Source organism: Anopheles maculipalpis, chromosome 2RL (genome assembly GCF_943734695.1).
Source record: "Anopheles maculipalpis chromosome 2RL, idAnoMacuDA_375_x, whole genome shotgun sequence".
Taxonomy (NCBI): domain Eukaryota; kingdom Metazoa; phylum Arthropoda; class Insecta; order Diptera; family Culicidae; genus Anopheles; species Anopheles maculipalpis.
This window is the reverse complement of record NC_064871.1, coordinates 89,160,517-89,178,626: the sequence shown is the minus strand read 5'-3', so window position 1 is coordinate 89,178,626 and position 18,110 is coordinate 89,160,517. Positions and strand designations below refer to the sequence as shown.

Genomic DNA, 18,110 nt, shown 5'->3' with positions numbered 1-18,110 from the left:
TCTACGACCACCATCGGCCAGCAGCGGCCGCCGCATGATGCAGCAGGCTGGCATGCTGGAATCCGGGCGGTAGCTGCAGATGAGCCGCACCGGGAACCGCTGTCAGAAGGTCGTGCGGTTGCTTACTTCCCCCGAGACAAGGTTTCCCGTCGCGCACCAGCACCGGCACAGCGACTCGCCTTGGTGATGGTAAACCCCCCGCACCGTTCCCTCCCCCTCCATGGCCACCGTGATGATCCAGTGCGCCCTTCTCGTGGGCGGCCCGTTTCGTTTTGTACCGATGGTTCTGGAACCATATCTTCACCTGTGTCGGCGTGAGCCGGATCAACGACGCCAGATGCTCCCGTTCCGGAGCGGACAGATAGCGCTGCTGACGAAACCGACGCTCCAGCTCGTACGTTTGCGCTTTGGAGAATAGGACACGCCGTTTGCGCTTCTTGTGCCCCATCCCGTTCGATTGGTGGCCCCGCTCCGTTGGCATACTGCCGTCGTCCGTGTCATCGATCATGTCAATCTCCTCGTCACAGCCCTCCTCGATATCGACGTCGTCCGAGTTTTCGGTGTGTGTATCACCGTGCAGATGGTGCGAATCACCGCCACGTTCCGAGTCGGATGGGCTTGGTGTGCGCATCCCGGAACCGGTACGGCCCGTGCCCAGATGGGCACCGATCGAAAGATCACCGGGTGTGGTGCCGGCTGCCGCCAGTGTCGCTAGGCTGGTGCTGCCGATGTACGAACGTTCCGAGTGCACCGGCGAGGTACTGTCCGCTGGGCTGACCTGCTGGGCGAACAACCGTTGGTGGGCTTGCTGGGCCGCTTGCTGATGGCATGCTGCAAAAAAAAAAGAAAGAGACAAACGATATGGTCAATTAGTGCGTGTGTGTGCGTGTGTTACTTCCTGTTTGTCTCTGTGTGATTTGCATCGACAACAATCGTATTCTTTGGTGGCGTGCTGTGCGCCTGCAAGGTGTGCAACGCGCACAGCACGACACATTACAAGACCCGGTGTGTACCGGTGACCTCGATAAAGCAAAGCTGCAGCGGAACAATAGGAAATAGATACCGGAAATGGAAATTCCTCGCTCGGTGCGTGCACACTGTACGACCTCTCAGGGAATATCAGGGAAAATAATTTACGACCAGCACTTCCTCACTCCAACGTTTGTGGCGTGTCCTTTAACATTGTCCGTGCAGGCTTTTGTATGCTATTGGCCAGATTGGGTCTATTGGATGATGTGTCTGCCTATTAATCGGGCCCATTCTTCTACCTCCCAAACCAAACAAACGCGGCAAGAGGGACGACTGTGTTGATAAATGACATTCGAGTTTATTATTAATGTACTGGCGCGGAAGTGGGCATTACTGCGCACTGCTTCACCGCACTTTAACTCTTTTTACTACGTGCCACGGGAGCACGGAAAACAGAAAATCCTTCAGCAAATAAATTGATCACATCCGGGAACCACTTTTTCATTCCCATTTTCCCACCCGGGCCACTCATACAAATGTACCAGCGAGTGCGTACAACCAGGCGCAGTGAGAGGAGAAAACAAAGGGAAAATCCCTTTCGGACAAAAGAGGAGACAGCGTAGATCACGCCCTTTTTCTACTCCGCCTGTTTTAGTTTTCCCATTCTTCTCGCTCTCTTGCTGCTTGCTTTTAGCGCTCTCACCGCTTTCGAGATGAGTGGCTGCTGGCTAGCCGTGAGTGTCCCGGGGGAAAAAAAAGGATACGCTTTTGAGCGTCGCTTGGGTCCAAATGCAAGCCGTGAGTGTGCTTGAACCAGTGCTCCAAACAATTCCTTGCTCGTCTGCACTACGTTTAGTCGACTGAAGGACACCTTTTACGGCATGCATTAATATTAATTTTAATATTTTCCGTACACATTACTTTATGAGATATGGCGTATCAAGCATAGCTAATGTCACAAAATTGACGAAACAGTCATTAAGTGTCGAAATTGACACCCCTTTTTTTGGCTGGAGAGGACACTGTAAATCCATAAAATGTTAATCAAAACCGGAATTCAAAACCGTAGGCAGTAATTTGTCAGCTAACGACATTTAACGAGCCTTTCGTTCCTGAGCTTAGATGCTCGAACTCGAAACCAATCCTGTCCAAAATGCAATCGAAAGCGAGTCAGCGAATGACACAAATACTTCTCCTGAAAAGGGTGCCCCTTTAGGGTCTGTCTTTGTAAGGATTTGATGTATTTGCATTCCAAAATGGCTGCCAGCGTAATGCTTGTCCTTTCATAAGTGTCCTTTGTCGAGTACTAGTAGCAGTAGGATCCGATTTTTTTTTTTTGTTATTGCCGATCATGCCCATGTATCCCTAAACAAACAAACCACTCCGGGTATGGAAGGGCTTTATAGATTCGTTTTCGACACGAAGCTGAAGCTCACGCGAAAGTGAGCCCTCGAAGGGTTGTGTCGCAGCATGTTCCAACGGTTTGAATGGTACTGTTTTATCAACTCGCTGGCTCCCTGTTCGCATGCACAGTACCAGCAATTGCAGTATTATGCAGCATGAAAAACATCCCTTCAATAAGGGTAGAATTGAAATGGAACGCGAAAAAGGAACGTTATGTTAACACCGTGTGGGCTTTAAGCTCAGGCTAAGATTTGTTGTTTTCAAGCCTTTTGTGTGTGTGTGTGTAGAACTAAACTACAATGAAGGCACGGAAGTGTGCAGCTGTTCGGTTGCTCGAACAAAAAAAAAATCCCTTCCCGATGTGGTAAATTCGTTAGTCCGCTCGCGTCTCTTCCCATTTATCCCGAACTCCGTGTGTCATGGGTGTCACACTGATAGGCCCGAAACTAGCGAATAATGGGCCACAAAGTAACAACGAGGACTCACACCTCAATTTAACTGTCATTTTCCCAATTTTTCGGTTAGGAAAATAGGCCGCTTGGAAGGCGAGGGACGTAGAAGCGTTTCGTTTCGCTTGACACAGTTCCGGTTTGTTTGCTGGATTGTCCAATCAGGGCACGGGAATTCCTTTCGGATGAGGTTATGTAACGTAGCCGGTCGTTGTGCATTGAACGGTGATTGATTTCTAATTGATATTGTGTGGCAGAATGTATTGAACGTACCGGAAGTTGTAAATCAACCCACCGAATGATGATGGTCTTCGGTTTGGATGTAACGATGCGCCCGGTGAACGATTACGAATCGATTGTGTTGCGCTGTTAAATGTTGGGTTGGTGTGTTGTTTAGGTGTGGAACCTAATTGTTTCCCCTGGCACTTTTGTCCACCCTGGCATGTGCCCTCGCTCTCCCTCTCTACAAGGTCCTGTAGAAGAGTCCAGCTGGTCAGCTAAACGTTTTGCCGACCAACAGCTGCTGCTGGCCCATTCCGTACGGTGTGCGAAGTCACACGTCGCCACAAGGGACTACATCAATAATTACTTTAGGACCCCCGATCAGTCTCGTTGTTCGTAGGTTAATCCACGTTCGAGATTGTTTGATATGGATACCCTCTAATGTAGTTCAATAACAATGAGAGAGATTGGGAACGATTCGTTGGTTACAGTAGAAAAGGTATTTGTTTTTCTTAGAAATTTGTACATGGAAATGGGATCTCCATGGAAAGTAAGCCTGATAAAAGTTGTTGCTGAAGTGGCAGGCGTTAGAGGTCTATCCGAATCTCCAAAGAGGCCCGATAGATATAAAGGCTTCAAACCCTTCTATGTCGACTAAAAAGCTTCTAAATGCAGTAAAAAGAATTCGTTTATCAAAAGCCGGGACACCCATAATTCCGATCGGTCACCCTCTGGTTATTGTTCTTGAGCGTAGTGGTTCAAATCCCATCGAGACCGTTCCTCCGTATTGAGGACTAACTATCCAACTAAATGCTATCAGCAAGTCACTTAAGCCAATCGATGGTCAGCGTGATCCCTAGAAGGTCGTTAAGTCTAGAAGAAGTTTGTTCCCTTAGACTTTATCCCAACATTTTCCGTGGTTCTTTTGATTCCCGTGGTATGTCCAAAATGATTCTATTTTTGGACATTTAATTTAAATTATCTACAGATTCTTTAACTCTTCTAAGGTGACATGAAGAGCTAACTAACTGCCTGGGTGATCGTTTTTGGATAGCCACCAATGTTTCTCAGTTATTTCTTCCATATGAAGATGAAGAAGGATCTGTCTTAAATTAAGCAAAGCTTAAAGTTGGTTTTCTACTTCAGTAAGCATTCATTAAGAGTTACAAAAGATCAGAACGGGACGATAATTTAGCAAAACAATCTACTAAGTTGTTGAGTATTCTGCTAATAGTTTACACACTTACCATTCAATGTATTGCAGCTATCGTACGGCCAGGATCGTCCACCAAACAGTGCGTGGCTCGGTGGTGTACTTGCCAGCGTATGGTGCGGATGATGCAGATGTGTCGGATGATGCTGATGATGATGATGGTGGTGGTGGTGGTGCGGGTGCGAAGGTAGATGGGGAAGATGCGAACCAGGATGCAGCGCCGAATACCCAAACCGGGCCTGCAAATCTTCCGCCAGGCTCGCAGTTCGCAGTCCAAACGTAGGCTTACCACCACCTTCATCACCACTCGTCGCCGAAGGACTTGTCCGATCGTCCTGCCCACGGCTCGTACCTCTACCGTCGGTGCGAGCTTCCGGTCTACTACTATCATCATCACTGTTGATAACGCTGCAACCGTGCAGATCCGGATTGCTGCTGGTGTCCTCCTGGGAAAGCGTTGTCGTGCCACTGCGCCGCGTTAGCGATCCATCTGGACCGTTCGCATCAACGGCACCGGAATCATCTTCATCGTCCGCCTCGTCAGCATCCTGGTCGCGGGAACCTCGATGGAGCGGCACGGGTTCATCTAGCGAGCTGGAGCTTTTCCGCTTCTTCGCATGCTGTTTCTTATCGTTGTCCAGTTCGAGCAGGTTGCAGATACGAAAGCCAGCCCCGGTGCTGGTTGTTCGCTGCGATTGGGGGAGTTTCATGCTGTCAAGAAATCTGAGGAAAGAAAACAGTGTTGTAGAGAACATCATGAAACATGGTATAAAAGGTGCGTTAAACTTTTATAACGCACAGCATGGTAAAGACTTCCACGCTACTTCCATTGTAGCGTAGATTAAAAGCTCTAAGGAAGGACCCGATGGATAGAGACAGAAAGAAATCAAATTTCCCTTTTTCTTTTGTTGCTCCAATCAAAACTGTCAATCAATGCGCACCAGAAAGAACCCTAAATTTCATCACTTTCGATTAATCTGATCAGAAACTAAAAAAGGTTCGCTGATCGCCATGCGCTTCGGCCTGATCGTCCTACTTTTTTAATCAGCTCACCAACACCAACAGCACGTCAAATTGAGGGTTTTTCGGTTTTGGGCCGAGAAATCATTAAAATCCTTCCTCTTAAGGCACCTCCACCAAACCGCGAAGACAAGCGGTGGGGAGGACACATGGAGGCATCCAAAAACGAATTATGATTTATTAACCGTTGTCAAAAACCACCTCCATTCAACCGATTCTTTTCCGTTCCTCCAATGTTCAGGGTGTTTCTTGTTGGCCGAGGACAGCGAGGACAACATAATCTCTGACCCAATCTGCTCGCTCGGATGATTCTTTTATCGGGCCCGTTTTCTTCGGCGATGCTGATCCAGAGGAAGCCCAACCATCCCACAATAAAAACCTGATTACGTGATGAAAGATGGCGGCCTATTCTTCTTCAGTGGAATTAGTTGCTGGCGCGCGCACAACGCAAGGAAAGAATCCTTCCCTTTCTTTCGTGGTGGGCGTAATGCTCGTGTACGCTTCGATAATCGTTCCCAGCCACGTCGTTCCCGGGGCAACCGGTAGCTTGATTGGATTTTAATTTAAGCTTCATCTCTCCCCACCAGCTTGACAATGGTTGTCATGACAGCCTTTCAGGTGAGTTGGTTGCTTTTAATTTAGAATTCATTCAATGATTTATAGACGACGATGGATGGTCGTAAATTTATTGGAAATTATTAAGGAGAAAAACCGGAAGAATGGGATCAATTTCAGCCCTGGTTGTGTTGACAATTGATCAGTGCTTTTGCGCACGAATGGAGGTAACTTTCATCATCATCTCTAGCAAGCAGCAAATAATTAAAACAATCTCAATTGTAGGTAATATCGGAAGGTTCGTAGACGTACCCGTGTTACTTGAGAGAGTACCTCTTCAGAACAAGTCCTTGCGGTGTAGTGTTGGAATTTCCCAAAATCAACAACACCGCCTAACATTTTTCAGGGTTTCTGCTCTCTTAAAAAATATATACATAACTTCTACCAATCAAACACTCGCCACAACCGATCGAGATCCTTCACCCTGGGTACCCTTGATCGTCCAGTAAAACACTGTTGGTTTTTCGACCATCTTAAGATTGCAAACCCGGTTCGTACAGCGCCGTTTGCAGCGCGTTACGTTCCTTGTGTACCTCCCAGCAAACCTCCCTTTTTGCCGTTCGCTACCCGGCTCCAAGTGCTCCGTCTCGAGTGGCCCTGTTCATTCAATTTATCTAGGCCGCACAGTGCCTTTGCCATCCCTCTAGGCTTTGGCCCAAAAAGACTTTTACAGCCACCTTTCCTTACCGCGCAGCAGCGTGGCAGAGTGTGTGGCGGTAGATGGGAGACCTTTTTTGGTGGGAAATTCCGGCATTTCCGGAGTTCCCCCATGCGGATTTCGGGGTAACGGGTGAGACGGAGAACGTGTTTTCCATCGAGTTTTTACGAAGCAAACCAGGCGGTGGTGCTATTTCTTTTCATCCTTCCCAAAACGGCACCGAACACCTTCCAAATTTGTTGCAAGAAAATTACATTTAAGGCAAAACTAAATTTATGTAAATTTTCCAAACTTTTTGTACATTTCTTGTGTCCTTCGCTCTCTCTCTCTCTCTCTCTCTCTCTCTCTCTCTCTCTCTCTCTTTTTCTTGGTGGCTGTCGATGCCTTGATGTCAAAAGTTGCAGGTCCTTTTCGGTATAACTTCAGCCGTCACCTGCCCTTCTACCGTAGCGATGAAACGTGATCCGCAACAATAGGCCCCTAATAACGATCGCCACGTAAAGTGTCGGAATTCCCGATAGTAAACGTTGAAGATCTTCACTTTTTGTTGTTGTTGCTGTTGCTTTCCCTTCCAGCAAACACGGTACCAGCCAGTGTCCTTCCCGTACGATGCGGGTGTTTTTGAAGCTTCAGTAAAACAAGCACCGATCCGATCGACACCGGTGGTTGGTGTGCTGATTTGCATTTATAATGATTATGGGAGGCATTCGGCATAAATTATCCTCTGTACTGTACAGTGTCCTCGTTTGATCGGTTTCCTAGTGAGAAATGCACACGGACAGGTCAGGTGTGAAGCTGCACCGTGAAGCTGCTGCTCATCTCACTGGTGTGTGTCACTATTCTCTCCACAGAAATCGATTTAAATCTCTCGCTCGATAGAAGGACACAAGTGGCAGTATTGCGATAGGATTTTTGGGAAATTCCAGTCCTTCTTCTTCGCACCTTTTGCAGCCTTCGCTGATCGTCCTCTCTACATTGAGAAAACCACACGTTCTCTCACACACACACACATGTAAAATAACACTAAAACAACACTTTAAGACGGCTAAGGAGCAAAATATTATTATTTCAAGCGTCACTGATCTCATAACCCTCGAAAGGTGACCATCATCCCCCGGATGTGTGAGGCTTTCAACTTCGATTTCATCCTCAACTAGGCAAGCAAGCCATGGGCTCGGGATCGTTTGAAATGGAGAGCGTTTTTGAGCGTCAAAGTAAACAGCATCCAAGTAGGTCGGTGTATGTGTCAAAATCATCCGGATATCGGGGGATCGTCAATGGACAAGCGTGAAAATCATCACCGAAAGCTGATTATGCTAATTTTCAAAAGGTGAAAAAGTCGGTTTTAAAGGAAAGAGAAAGAGGACGGTAAGAAAAGGTGAGCTTTATTTTATTTTCAACCATCTTTCGGCAAACGATCGTCTAACGTGCAACTGAGAAATTCGATTTGAAAGACGAATTTATACGCGCAATCATATAAAGTGCACTTCACTTCATTTTTAATCCATATTTATAGCGATAATTTCCTGCTTCCTTTTCTGTAGTTTAAGCTGCCATCTGGTAAACTCCATCTGGCAGCCATTTTTCAATGCCCGAACATTTGAAAAAAAGTTGCATCTCACACACTAAAAAAAGTACAATTCTAGGATTTGGTGAAAAAAGGACCTCCTACCGTGTGTCCGGAACAAATAGCTCCCGGTCGCCCAGAAGTGGCACTCACCCAACGGGCACCGACCGGATGCGACGGACACGAGGACACCGTTCGATTGCATCCGATCGGTAATCGGGCGGATGCAGTAAATAATGCCATTATACACAACCTCTTTCCCACCCCGAACTGGGTTGTTGTTTTTTTTTTATCCACGAAATCATAAGAATAAAAATAGAGACCAACCAGGAAAGATGCCTTCGGTAATGGCCCATTAACGATGTTTAGGATACTTCCGGTCAGTGGAAATGCGCTGACGGACCATTTACGGAACCGTTTAGCGTACCCGTACCTGGTCGCCATGTCGTACGATTTATGTCGTTATAATTGGATCTTATTTTTCTGATACAAATGGATTAAAAACCCCATAAAGAAATGGAGTCGGAAGAAAAGCATTAACGGAGCTTGTTCTCCCTTTGTGGGAGAGATAAATGCTTGACCAAATACAATGCGATGCTTCTTTTCAATAGAAGAAACTTGTGAGGAATTTGTCAGAAGAGGTAAAAAAGTTTCTAAGGCAAATAGTTTTACTGTTTGTTGGAGTTACTAAATTTAATTGTAAATTATATAAATAAACTATTTAAATAAACCTTTGCTAGAATTTTTGGGATTAATTGTGTACAGCAAGTCTAAGGAACTTTCGCTTAACAATGTTTATGAAAACAATTAAATTTGTCAATAAATTCGGGTGTTGCATAAAAAATATCAAAACGAATGCTATCAGCGCCTGTTAGTATGCAACAGGCATCACATAACGAAACTAGGAGTTAAAACTATGAGGATTATAATGTGAAATGTGATGATATAAAGTTGTTTTAAGATACATGATCCATTTTCAAACATTTTTTTTAAATTCGAATTAGAATTTTAATTCGAAAATTTTTAAAATTCGAATTACAATAAAACAGTATCACACATAACAATTAAAAATATGCGCTTTCTTGAAGTATAAATATCCAAATATAATTATAATGGATAATATAAATCCATTTGCTTCCTTTTTAATAAATAATTAATAAATTCAATAATTTTCCACCTACCCAGGCAGTGATCGTAGTGCTGCAACGGGATAAAACGCGGCTGGCAGCAGTGCCGTATTCCACGGTGGAAAAAGCAATGGCGACCAGGTAAGGACTGGTGCCGTTGCCGTCGGACCAGCCATAACTGTGGGTCCGTCCGGCAGTACGGTTTGGCTCGGGCTGGATGCCGTCTCACTGGGACTGCCGGGCGGCGGTGCACCAGCACCGACCGTATTCACCGACGACCGTACCGGGGGTGACTGGGGCGAAGATTGTGGATCCACCGTCCCGGTAGATGAGGGCGAACGACTCGCTCGTCCACCGGTGGCGTTTGCCACGGGTTCGTTCTTTTCGGTGGCCACTTTGAAGGATGCTCGTAGCACGTTGGTCACTTGTAAAATGGCTTTTCAACTTTTGCTAGTTATTATTTGGTAACACTCACTGGTGAACTATATTTTCAACGCCTATTCACTTCATCGGTACAACACTTTGCAAAGTCGGGCGCAATCGGGGGACCGGCCAATCGTTCCCACCATTAATTGTGATACAAAGTTACACTTTTAAAGTATGGCCACACGAAGCTCTGCACAACTTTCCGCCCAAAATGGTTTTGGGGATAGGAAGAAAAACCCATAAGATGTCCACTACAACCACACACACACACACAAGAACACGCGCATACATATAACGAAAAACACCCGAGTCGCGGCAGTACAGTTTGCAAACCACGCCAGAGCATTGACGTCCGTCCCGGGCTGAAGCTGTGCTTGACTGTAACTAAATTATGTTTTCACTTGAGAAGGTAAGTGCCCACTCGTCGTCGTCATCGTCGTTGTGCACGGGCACTCGAAATCCAGCTCGAAAAGGGAACCCAAAGGGCACGGCACGAAAAAAAAAGGAGCACTTTTCTAGCTCTCTTTTGCACCGTGCGTCACTGTGCACGTCTCGCTCGCACCATTCACCGTCTGTATTGGCCGTGGGCCAAAAGAAAAGTTTAGGGACAACGGCAACAACAAAAAAATGCAGGCAACATATTAAGTCCTTTTGTTGCCCCGCAACACTACCAGCACCACGCTTCGATAGCTGCGCTGCCCGTCCCGAAAGTCCGAGAGCGCGCATCCGCTTTTCAAGCACACCTCACAAGCGGTGAGAGTCCAGCCACTCTGCCGGCCAGATGGAAAATCTCTAAACAAACGCAAAGGATAACACGAGAGGATCCTGTGTGAGTGTATGAGTGTTTTGTTGTTGCTGCTTCTCTCGTTTCGAGTGTACCCCATGCGTGAAAGGGGCGCGCTCTTGAAGGAGGGCGTGGCTACAAGAGAGAGAGAGAGTGAGCGAGTTCTACGTGAAGCCATTTTGTATCACGCTCTCTCGCTCACGCATCTGCTCGCAAGGAATGGTGGTGGTCGCAAGGATCTGTTTTTTCAAGGATCATCATCCCTAAAAGTCCTCTTCGTTTGGAGCCCTCGAGGCATGAGAGCGAGCGGCGTGAAGCGTGCGACCACTCGACAGGGACCACTCTGGGCATACAACGAGACGAAAAAAAACCCATGCGCTGTGTGCGTGTGTGTGTGTGTGTTTGTGTGGACTCTATTTCATGCATTCGAGTAACCCCCCCCCCCCCCCCCCCGTACTCCCCATCACATCCCATGGCCTACTCGAAAGGAAAACTTTAGCAGAGTGTACATGAGCAGATGAGTGTGTTCGTTTTTTGGGAGCAAAGTGACTTCCCCACGCTACTCGTGTGCAGTGTATACAACAATGTACACTGGTTAAGTATTATATCGTTAAAAAAAAAGTATATGGAGGCTAATACCGTCTCCCCTCGCACGTCCCGTTAAACTTCAAACCCTCGAGAAGCCATTTTTGGCATCAAAAGTACTTTAGATTAAGAAGCGTACGGCAGGAGTGGAGAATGCACAGGATCACGCTGAAAAGCACTATACGTGAAACTCAATTAAGCGTTTGGTTCTGGGTTGCTGGGCAGGACTTTCCAAACGAACCGAGCAACGTTGGGGACGACGCCATTGTATATTTTGTTGCTCCTTCATAGCAATTTTTACAGTGTCATTTTCATCGATCGATCTCCAAGAAAGGGAGAGAGAAAGAGAGAGAGAGGGAAAGAGGGCGAGACAGAGAAGGCAAACAATGGTTAGTATATTGCGTTTACTTAGAGAAGCACCCCGCAGGATCGATAATATGGTGCCGTTGGAAAACGGACGGACGTATAATGGCGTGTTTCGTTATTTACGTGTCTCTTGTGTTAAACTCATTCTCTGCTCCTTTTATTTCCTTGTGGAATATTACGATTTTGAACCATGCAGTAAATATATGTATAAAACTCGCTTCCCGGCGCAAAGTTAGCTGGGAAGGGCTTCATTAGAGTGGAAGTAAAATTGACAAACGATGGACGAGCTAATGAGACAACAGGACAACCACAGCAAAATAACAATGATAAAACCCGACACGGGGCCGTTTCCATCAGCTTTCAGGGTAAGGCATTAAGGGTTGGGTTGGACAGTTATAAGGAAGAATCCATTTCGTTATTGTCCGGACGCGCGAAGGACACACAAATCAGCGTCGGTCAACTGTTCATCAATCCATGCTCCACTTCTAAGCGATAAGAGCTAATTAACGGTGCGCCATTGTCGTGTGCGTTGGGGTCAGTTTGATGAAGTGGAGCTTTTAAATGCAGACGATTGTCATTACCACGCCATGTTGTCGATTAATGTACGCAGATAGTGAGGGCACCAGCTTTGGAAGGTAAATGTTTGTACAAGCATCGACAGCTTGCAAGGACGTCAGTGAGAGTGGTAATATTGATTGCAGAGAGACCTTCGAGTGATGTACTTTCTGGTAAGGATATCAGCAACTCCAAATACAGCTTGTGTTACCTTCAATTCAATATTTATTACTAATCTTGCACGCCTCTTTCTTCTGTGTCTGTTTTCTTTTGTTTGCTCAATGTTTCCTGGTAAGTTGATTTAGGAAGATAATCGTTTCGTTTTGCAGTTGCAACGTCGCCCGGTTTGAGGGCCACAACTTCTTGCCTTTTCTTTGTCGCAAAAGGTGTTCAGAGGATCGCTGTGAAGCTAAAGAATCCCTGATCCCTAGTTAAAGAAGCAAGCGAATCTGGCATCTGGTAGTTGATGGTAATTGATTGCCATACCCGGTGATCAGCAATTTTACCGCCCTACCGAATAACATTGTGATAGCTTTCGCCTTACGGCGACTTACCGAAGACTTCCGTCACCGATTCTACTGCATTGACATTGTGGCTTACCCATACCCGGCTGAGGTAACGCCTCAAAGGTCAATCCGAGTGTCTTGTACCTTTTCTTGTACTTCCTAACGTTTGGCGGGATGATGACTTCCGAAAAGTCGCTCTTGTGTGTTGTATCCGCCCGTTTGGAAGAATTCCGTCGGAAGAAAAACCTTTATGTCCGGTTTCGGCGTGTGTATGCGTGTCTCATCAATTACATCATCCATTGACACTGCCTACCAGATCCGGTTGCGCTCTTCCCTGATCGTACACAATGCAACACTGGACTCTGGACCTTGGACAGAAAAAAAAGGTAAAGATAGACCGGAATCATAAAGAGAGGACACAATACTGTGAGCCTCCTTTAAAGCGTTCGAAAGGAAGCAGGAAGAGCCAAAGAGTTTCAACTTATATCTCTCGCCCGGTAACAAAGGTGCTGCCAGTGGGAAAGAATACCGAAACGCAGCAGGAACTTCATTGCATCTTTTTTCCAGTTTTAAGGATGGATGCCGTTTTTTTTTGGTTATTTATTGCACCGTACATAGTTCTGCCCAATGGAAGGAATGGATTGAAGAACATTCCAGCAGACATCGGGGCGCGGACAATGCCGGGAAAGCTCCGGGTTGAAGCCGAACCGGAAGGAAGCGCATTAGAAATGGTAGAAAGAATTGAACATAAAAGGTAAAAAGCGACTGTTCTTCGAGAGAAGAGAGTTCGAATCAAATCTACCATGACCAGGGTTGCTAGGCGACGGTGTAGAAAGAGTGTGTTAATGTCGCTTGCTACTTTGATGAGTGTTTATGGAAGAGATACAGTCGAATCGATCGATTATTAGAAAGGAAATGATCATTTTTCGGTCATGAATCGGAATAAAGCGGAAAAGGTATGATCGAATGATTTTGATCTTACTTTTTCCAAATAGGACATTTTTGGTGTAAATGTATTGTGCACAATACACATCAACACAGTTAAAAATCTTAGCAAAAACTTGAATGAAAGAGTGTCTTGTTGGCAAACAAACCTCTTATTTTTTTTAACAAGAAGAACACATTTTTTGGATGAATTTGGACAGACATAAGTAACTTCTTTTCAGACCAAATATCTATGTACAAAAAAAAAAGAGCCTCATGGTTCAGCTTTCGATCGGAATTTCCATGGTTGATCTTTTGATCGTTCGAGCGTTCCGAGATGTTGAGACACAAATTTCCCCACTAATCCCTATGTCCCCAGAGAAATGGGTAATCAGTACGGGACGCCACTTACACACGTCCGCTCAACTACCTCAGTACGAGAAGCTCCTTTTTCGCATAAGTACCAGCGGCTTAAACTGGGTGCGATCGCCTAACCGGGGTAACCGGGAAAGTACCGACCGTCGAGGAAGTAAAGCCAGGGTCAGGGGCATCGTTAATGAGCGAAAGTAAACAAAGCATAAACTTCTTAAGTTTCCATTCTGCCGAGCTGACCTCGGCTGGAGGCCTGCCGGCGGCGATCCTCTTCCCATTTTAGGCCTGTGTAATGCCAAGGATTTTTACACCTTTACTGCATAATGAGTGGTGCGAAACGGTCTGAAAGAGATCTGGGGTCTGGACGAGCCAGACAGCTTGTCGTCAGTGGATTCTTCAAAGGTTCTTCAGTGTGGGCGCAAAAGAGACACAGGAAGGAGACGAGACATTCGCAGGTCTAGAGCTGGCACGAACTACCCGAGTTCAATGGCTTTGGGAACCTGTACAAACATGCGGGCGTTTGGGTGGTTTGATGGTTTGAAGGAATCGTGGTTCGTTTCGGAATTTCCACGATACAAATCCAGCACCAAAGACGACGGGCTATTCCTCTTTTTTTTGCGTGATTCTAACGGAAAGGACCTCCAGTCGCACATGATCAGGAATCGTTTATTTTTGTTGCTGTATTCAAGCTTTGAATGCGGATTTTTACTCCCAGATACGGATTCGTAAATACTCAATAAAGTCGGATCAGTGAATTAGAAACATCGAATAAATTAAGCAAAATGGGCAGATTTTTAGCAGTAATCCAACCAGAACGCTGGACACACAGTGCACCAAAATCGGAAGGGGAATTCCCTTGAACCGTCTCTCCAGTCCGCTTGTTATTGCTCAAGGGAAAACAAATGGGAAATAGCTAGCAATCGGATAACCCTTTTGCAAAAGGGAATAAGGGCTTGCGAGTGTATTTGTTGGTCATCGATCCGATTCAATTTCTTTGAGTGCCTGTGCACGTGGCCACGGTTGGTTGAAACTTTTTGCTTTGTTTTGCGACACGGACAAGGAGCGTAAACGATTCTGTGACGGTGTTACAGTACATTAAACATTCCTTTTTTCTGTTTTCTTTTCGTTGATTTATTTTTTTCTTGTTTGATTTATTGAGCTCTATAAGTTTTTGGTTTTTGTTCCTGCTTATTTAATTTTCTTAAATTTGTGTTTTTATTATAAGACATCCTAGGGTTTTTCGTACGTTTTTTTAAAATATATTTATTATTCTTAAATATTTTAAACACATTCTTGTAACAGTTTTTTTTTTAGATAGTTGGGATAATACTGCTTGTATGTCGAAAATAAGAAATAAGTACTATCCGAAAAAACTGGATTTTAAAATATATTTTTTTAATGTATTTTAAGTATGACAGCTTGCGCCTTAATGTCATTTAAAAATTATCATAACATCAAAAATATCAGGGAAACAATCAAAATACTGCGAGATGAAAACACAATCAGGAAAGCGTCAACAATCCTCCGGATAACCAGTAAAAATATTGTTTGTTTGCGTGTTTTACATATTAATTTCTTACTATCTTCTGCTTCCTTACTTTACTTCCTTTTCCTTTTACTTTACTCCTTCCTTCCCTTCCTTCTTTTTCCTTTTACTTTATGCATTATCATTAACATTTTTAACTGTTGCTAATCATGTTTTCTTTCACTTTTCGTATTTATTTCTATAATATCAAATTAAGCTTTCCTTTACACTAATAAAACAGCATCAGGGACAAATCTGAAGGCGTTGTTCACTTTCTTCCTTTTACATGACAAAACAATCACTTCCGTGTTCCCTGTTTTCGCAATCATTCACCTAAAAGTATGGGCTGACAAATTGAGCTCGCTTCTGTTGACCATTGTTGCGCATTTCTAAACCCCGAATATCCCATACATCCCACCGGACATTAAATACCGCCGATTGACGGTTCTCCGTCGAGGGAGAACATGTGAAAGTATCAAACCCCAGGGCTGGGTAAAGCTGGGCAAACAAAAGCGAATGAAACGGTGTCGGACAGCCTCTGGTACACAATGGTATATGATGTAACTGGGTCCCTGCGGACGTGGCCGCAATGGTCGTAAGGTTTGCTTGGCCCTTGCCGGTCTTTTATTGTTGCGCCGGCAATTACAACACGAAAACAAGCAACGAAACGAACGGAAGGTTTTTAGGGCGTTTTTCTTGAGCCACCAGAAGAGAAATGATCTTCCGACGGCGGGATAATAACCAAGTGTGATGTGCGTTTTGTACGTTGAGATTGATTGGTCTTTGTGGAAGGTGCGTTTTGTCACCTAAAATTAGGCGTGTAATGCGGTGATAGTGATCGAAGGTCATTAGGTATGTTTGGTTCACACAACAAAAATATCTTACAAAATCAAATGACATTTGAAGTTTCTCTCGAACATTCGATTACTTCCCAAGTATCCTTGAGGAGGGCCTTGGGTCCACGGCATCTCAGGAGAGAGCGCACGTTTATTCGAATGTTATCTAGGCTTAGGTTTTATGATTTTGTGGCTACGGTCTCGGATACCATGAGCGTAGATCATCTTCTACGGTCTTGTTGTAAAGTACAGGACTGCGAGGACCCACTTTATTGGGCGCAGTTCCGGGCACTGGGAAATTGGGCTCCAAGAAGTGATACAATCGGTATGGATCACGGTTAAGACGCTCGCTTTGGAGAGGATTTCTCTCAAGGAGTACAACCAGGAGAAGGTGTCTTCCCACTATAAAGTCCCTCGCTATGAAAAGGACTCTGGCATTCGATAATGAACCAACAGAGCTCACCCGTGATAAGATGCGCCTTTTTACGGTTCGATGTAGGAAATGTCTTCAAACCAATGTAATCGCGTGCGATCGCGTGCACTTACTTTTTGTTGCGGATTCGGAAGTACAAACGATCCAATACTTTCCGAGTGCATACTCAATACGTAGCAGTTTCATGTTTGTTGATCGTCAAAGTGATCATAGAAATCTCGAGGAGATTTCTCATACTGGAAAGTTGGAAACATCGAAACCTTACCTTGGGTAGGGGAACTCCCGATGCTCTTGAAAAGAGAAGACGCTAAGTTGGGATGGATGCTCTCCCGACGGTGTGACATATCCTGATTTGTTGCTATTGTGACGATCGACCTGCTGTTCTCAAGATATAAAATAAAAAACAGATATCACTCTGTCCAGAAATTGACACAAGAAATAGCTAATTGTGGCATTTATTGCATTTGCTATACAAATTGCTTATCGCTATCATTTCAAACATATCAGTCACAATCTTCATCTCGATTGATGATCCGAGCCGAATCGTTAAACGACCGTAAGATAAACAGAAACTTCCCTCGAAACTCAAACCAAACCATCTAGCAAGCTGTCTGGCCATGCTGTCACAGCGTCGTCATGGCTACCGGAAGCAAACCACGTGGGTAGTTAACGTTAGCAGACTTTGCTTAGCTGCAAATCCTGCCTTCAATCTCCCCTTTTCTGAGCATTATTTGCCCTATCTTATCGAATTTGTTCTTACACCGATATGGTCATTTATTGTGTCTCGATAGCAATTTTGATACGGTACCGTGGTGCTCCCGCTGAGTGTGCCGACCATTAACTCCTACAAGTAGTATGCATGTGTCAACGTGGCACGCGTCAAAGGCGTCTAACTACGGGGGTGAATCTAGTATTGTAATCCTATGAAAATTGATTTCCGTCACATTGTTTACACCTTCTCAGTGAGCTTAGCTCCTCTTTAGCAAATAAAGTTTGTTGTTTTTACGTTCATTCTTACTCGCTCTCTATTCCTCTCTCTCTCTCTCTTCACCAAAAATAGGGTGAATGTAAATTAATTTAAGGGTTAAGCCGTAGCCTCGCGTACAAATCCTTCACAGCTTCCTTCTCCAGCTAAAACCACACAAAAACTTCCAATAAAGCACACTTCATCAATCCGACTCGTTATTTTACTCCCGGGCTTTATACTAACCATTACATTTAAATTTGCGGAGCTACCCCTTTTCTGTTTGCTCTAGACGTTTTATGGCCAGCGATGACGTTTGGATTTTGATGTTGCTTGTTGCCACTACTACCACACTACTTTTAGTACCACTACTGGCTGGGTTGACGCGGACCAGATTTCAGTCGCGAAGACATAATGAAGATTAATTGCGTTCAAAATTAAACCACCGAAGGAAGAGGGTGGAAAAAAAGCCCGGAAGACGTCCTTTTTATCCAGGCGGGCAGGGATAACCCCTACACGCGGGAAAAGTGAAAGTTGTTGCTGAATGAAGTTGTTTCCCTCCTTTTCTAAAGGATAACATTATAAAAACG

The 18,110-nt window shown here is 45.0% G+C and overlaps 1 protein-coding gene across 1 annotated transcript; it reads right to left on the bottom strand.

Annotated features, from left to right (window-relative positions):
* Position 1: 1 nt before the first annotated feature.
* Positions 2–9,498, bottom strand: LOC126568096 (homeobox protein vnd-like). The gene is made up of 3 exons (XM_050224514.1): positions 9,299–9,498; positions 4,292–4,980; positions 2–831 (listed from the first exon to the last, which is right to left on the bottom strand). Exons 1-3 carry the CDS (start codon positions 9,418–9,420, stop codon positions 2–4), a joined length of 1,641 nt encoding a protein of 546 aa, XP_050080471.1. The 5' UTR covers positions 9,421–9,498.
* Positions 9,499–18,110: the final 8,612 nt, after the last annotated feature.

What these genes read in the sequence shown, in the direction of transcription:
- LOC126568096 (XM_050224514.1), bottom strand. Translation starts at nt 9,420, where the DNA reads ATGGCTGGTCCGACGGCAACGGCACCAGTCCTTACCTGGTCGCCATTG. An exon ending in GCACTACGATCACTGCCTGG is followed by an intron (nt 4,981 to 9,298) that starts GTAGGTGGAAAA and finishes TTCTTTCCTCAG; the next exon opens with ATTTCTTGACAGCATGAAAC. An exon ending in TAGCTGCAATACATTGAATG is followed by an intron (nt 832 to 4,291) that starts GTAAGTGTGTAA and finishes TTTTTTTTGCAG; the next exon opens with CATGCCATCAGCAAGCGGCC.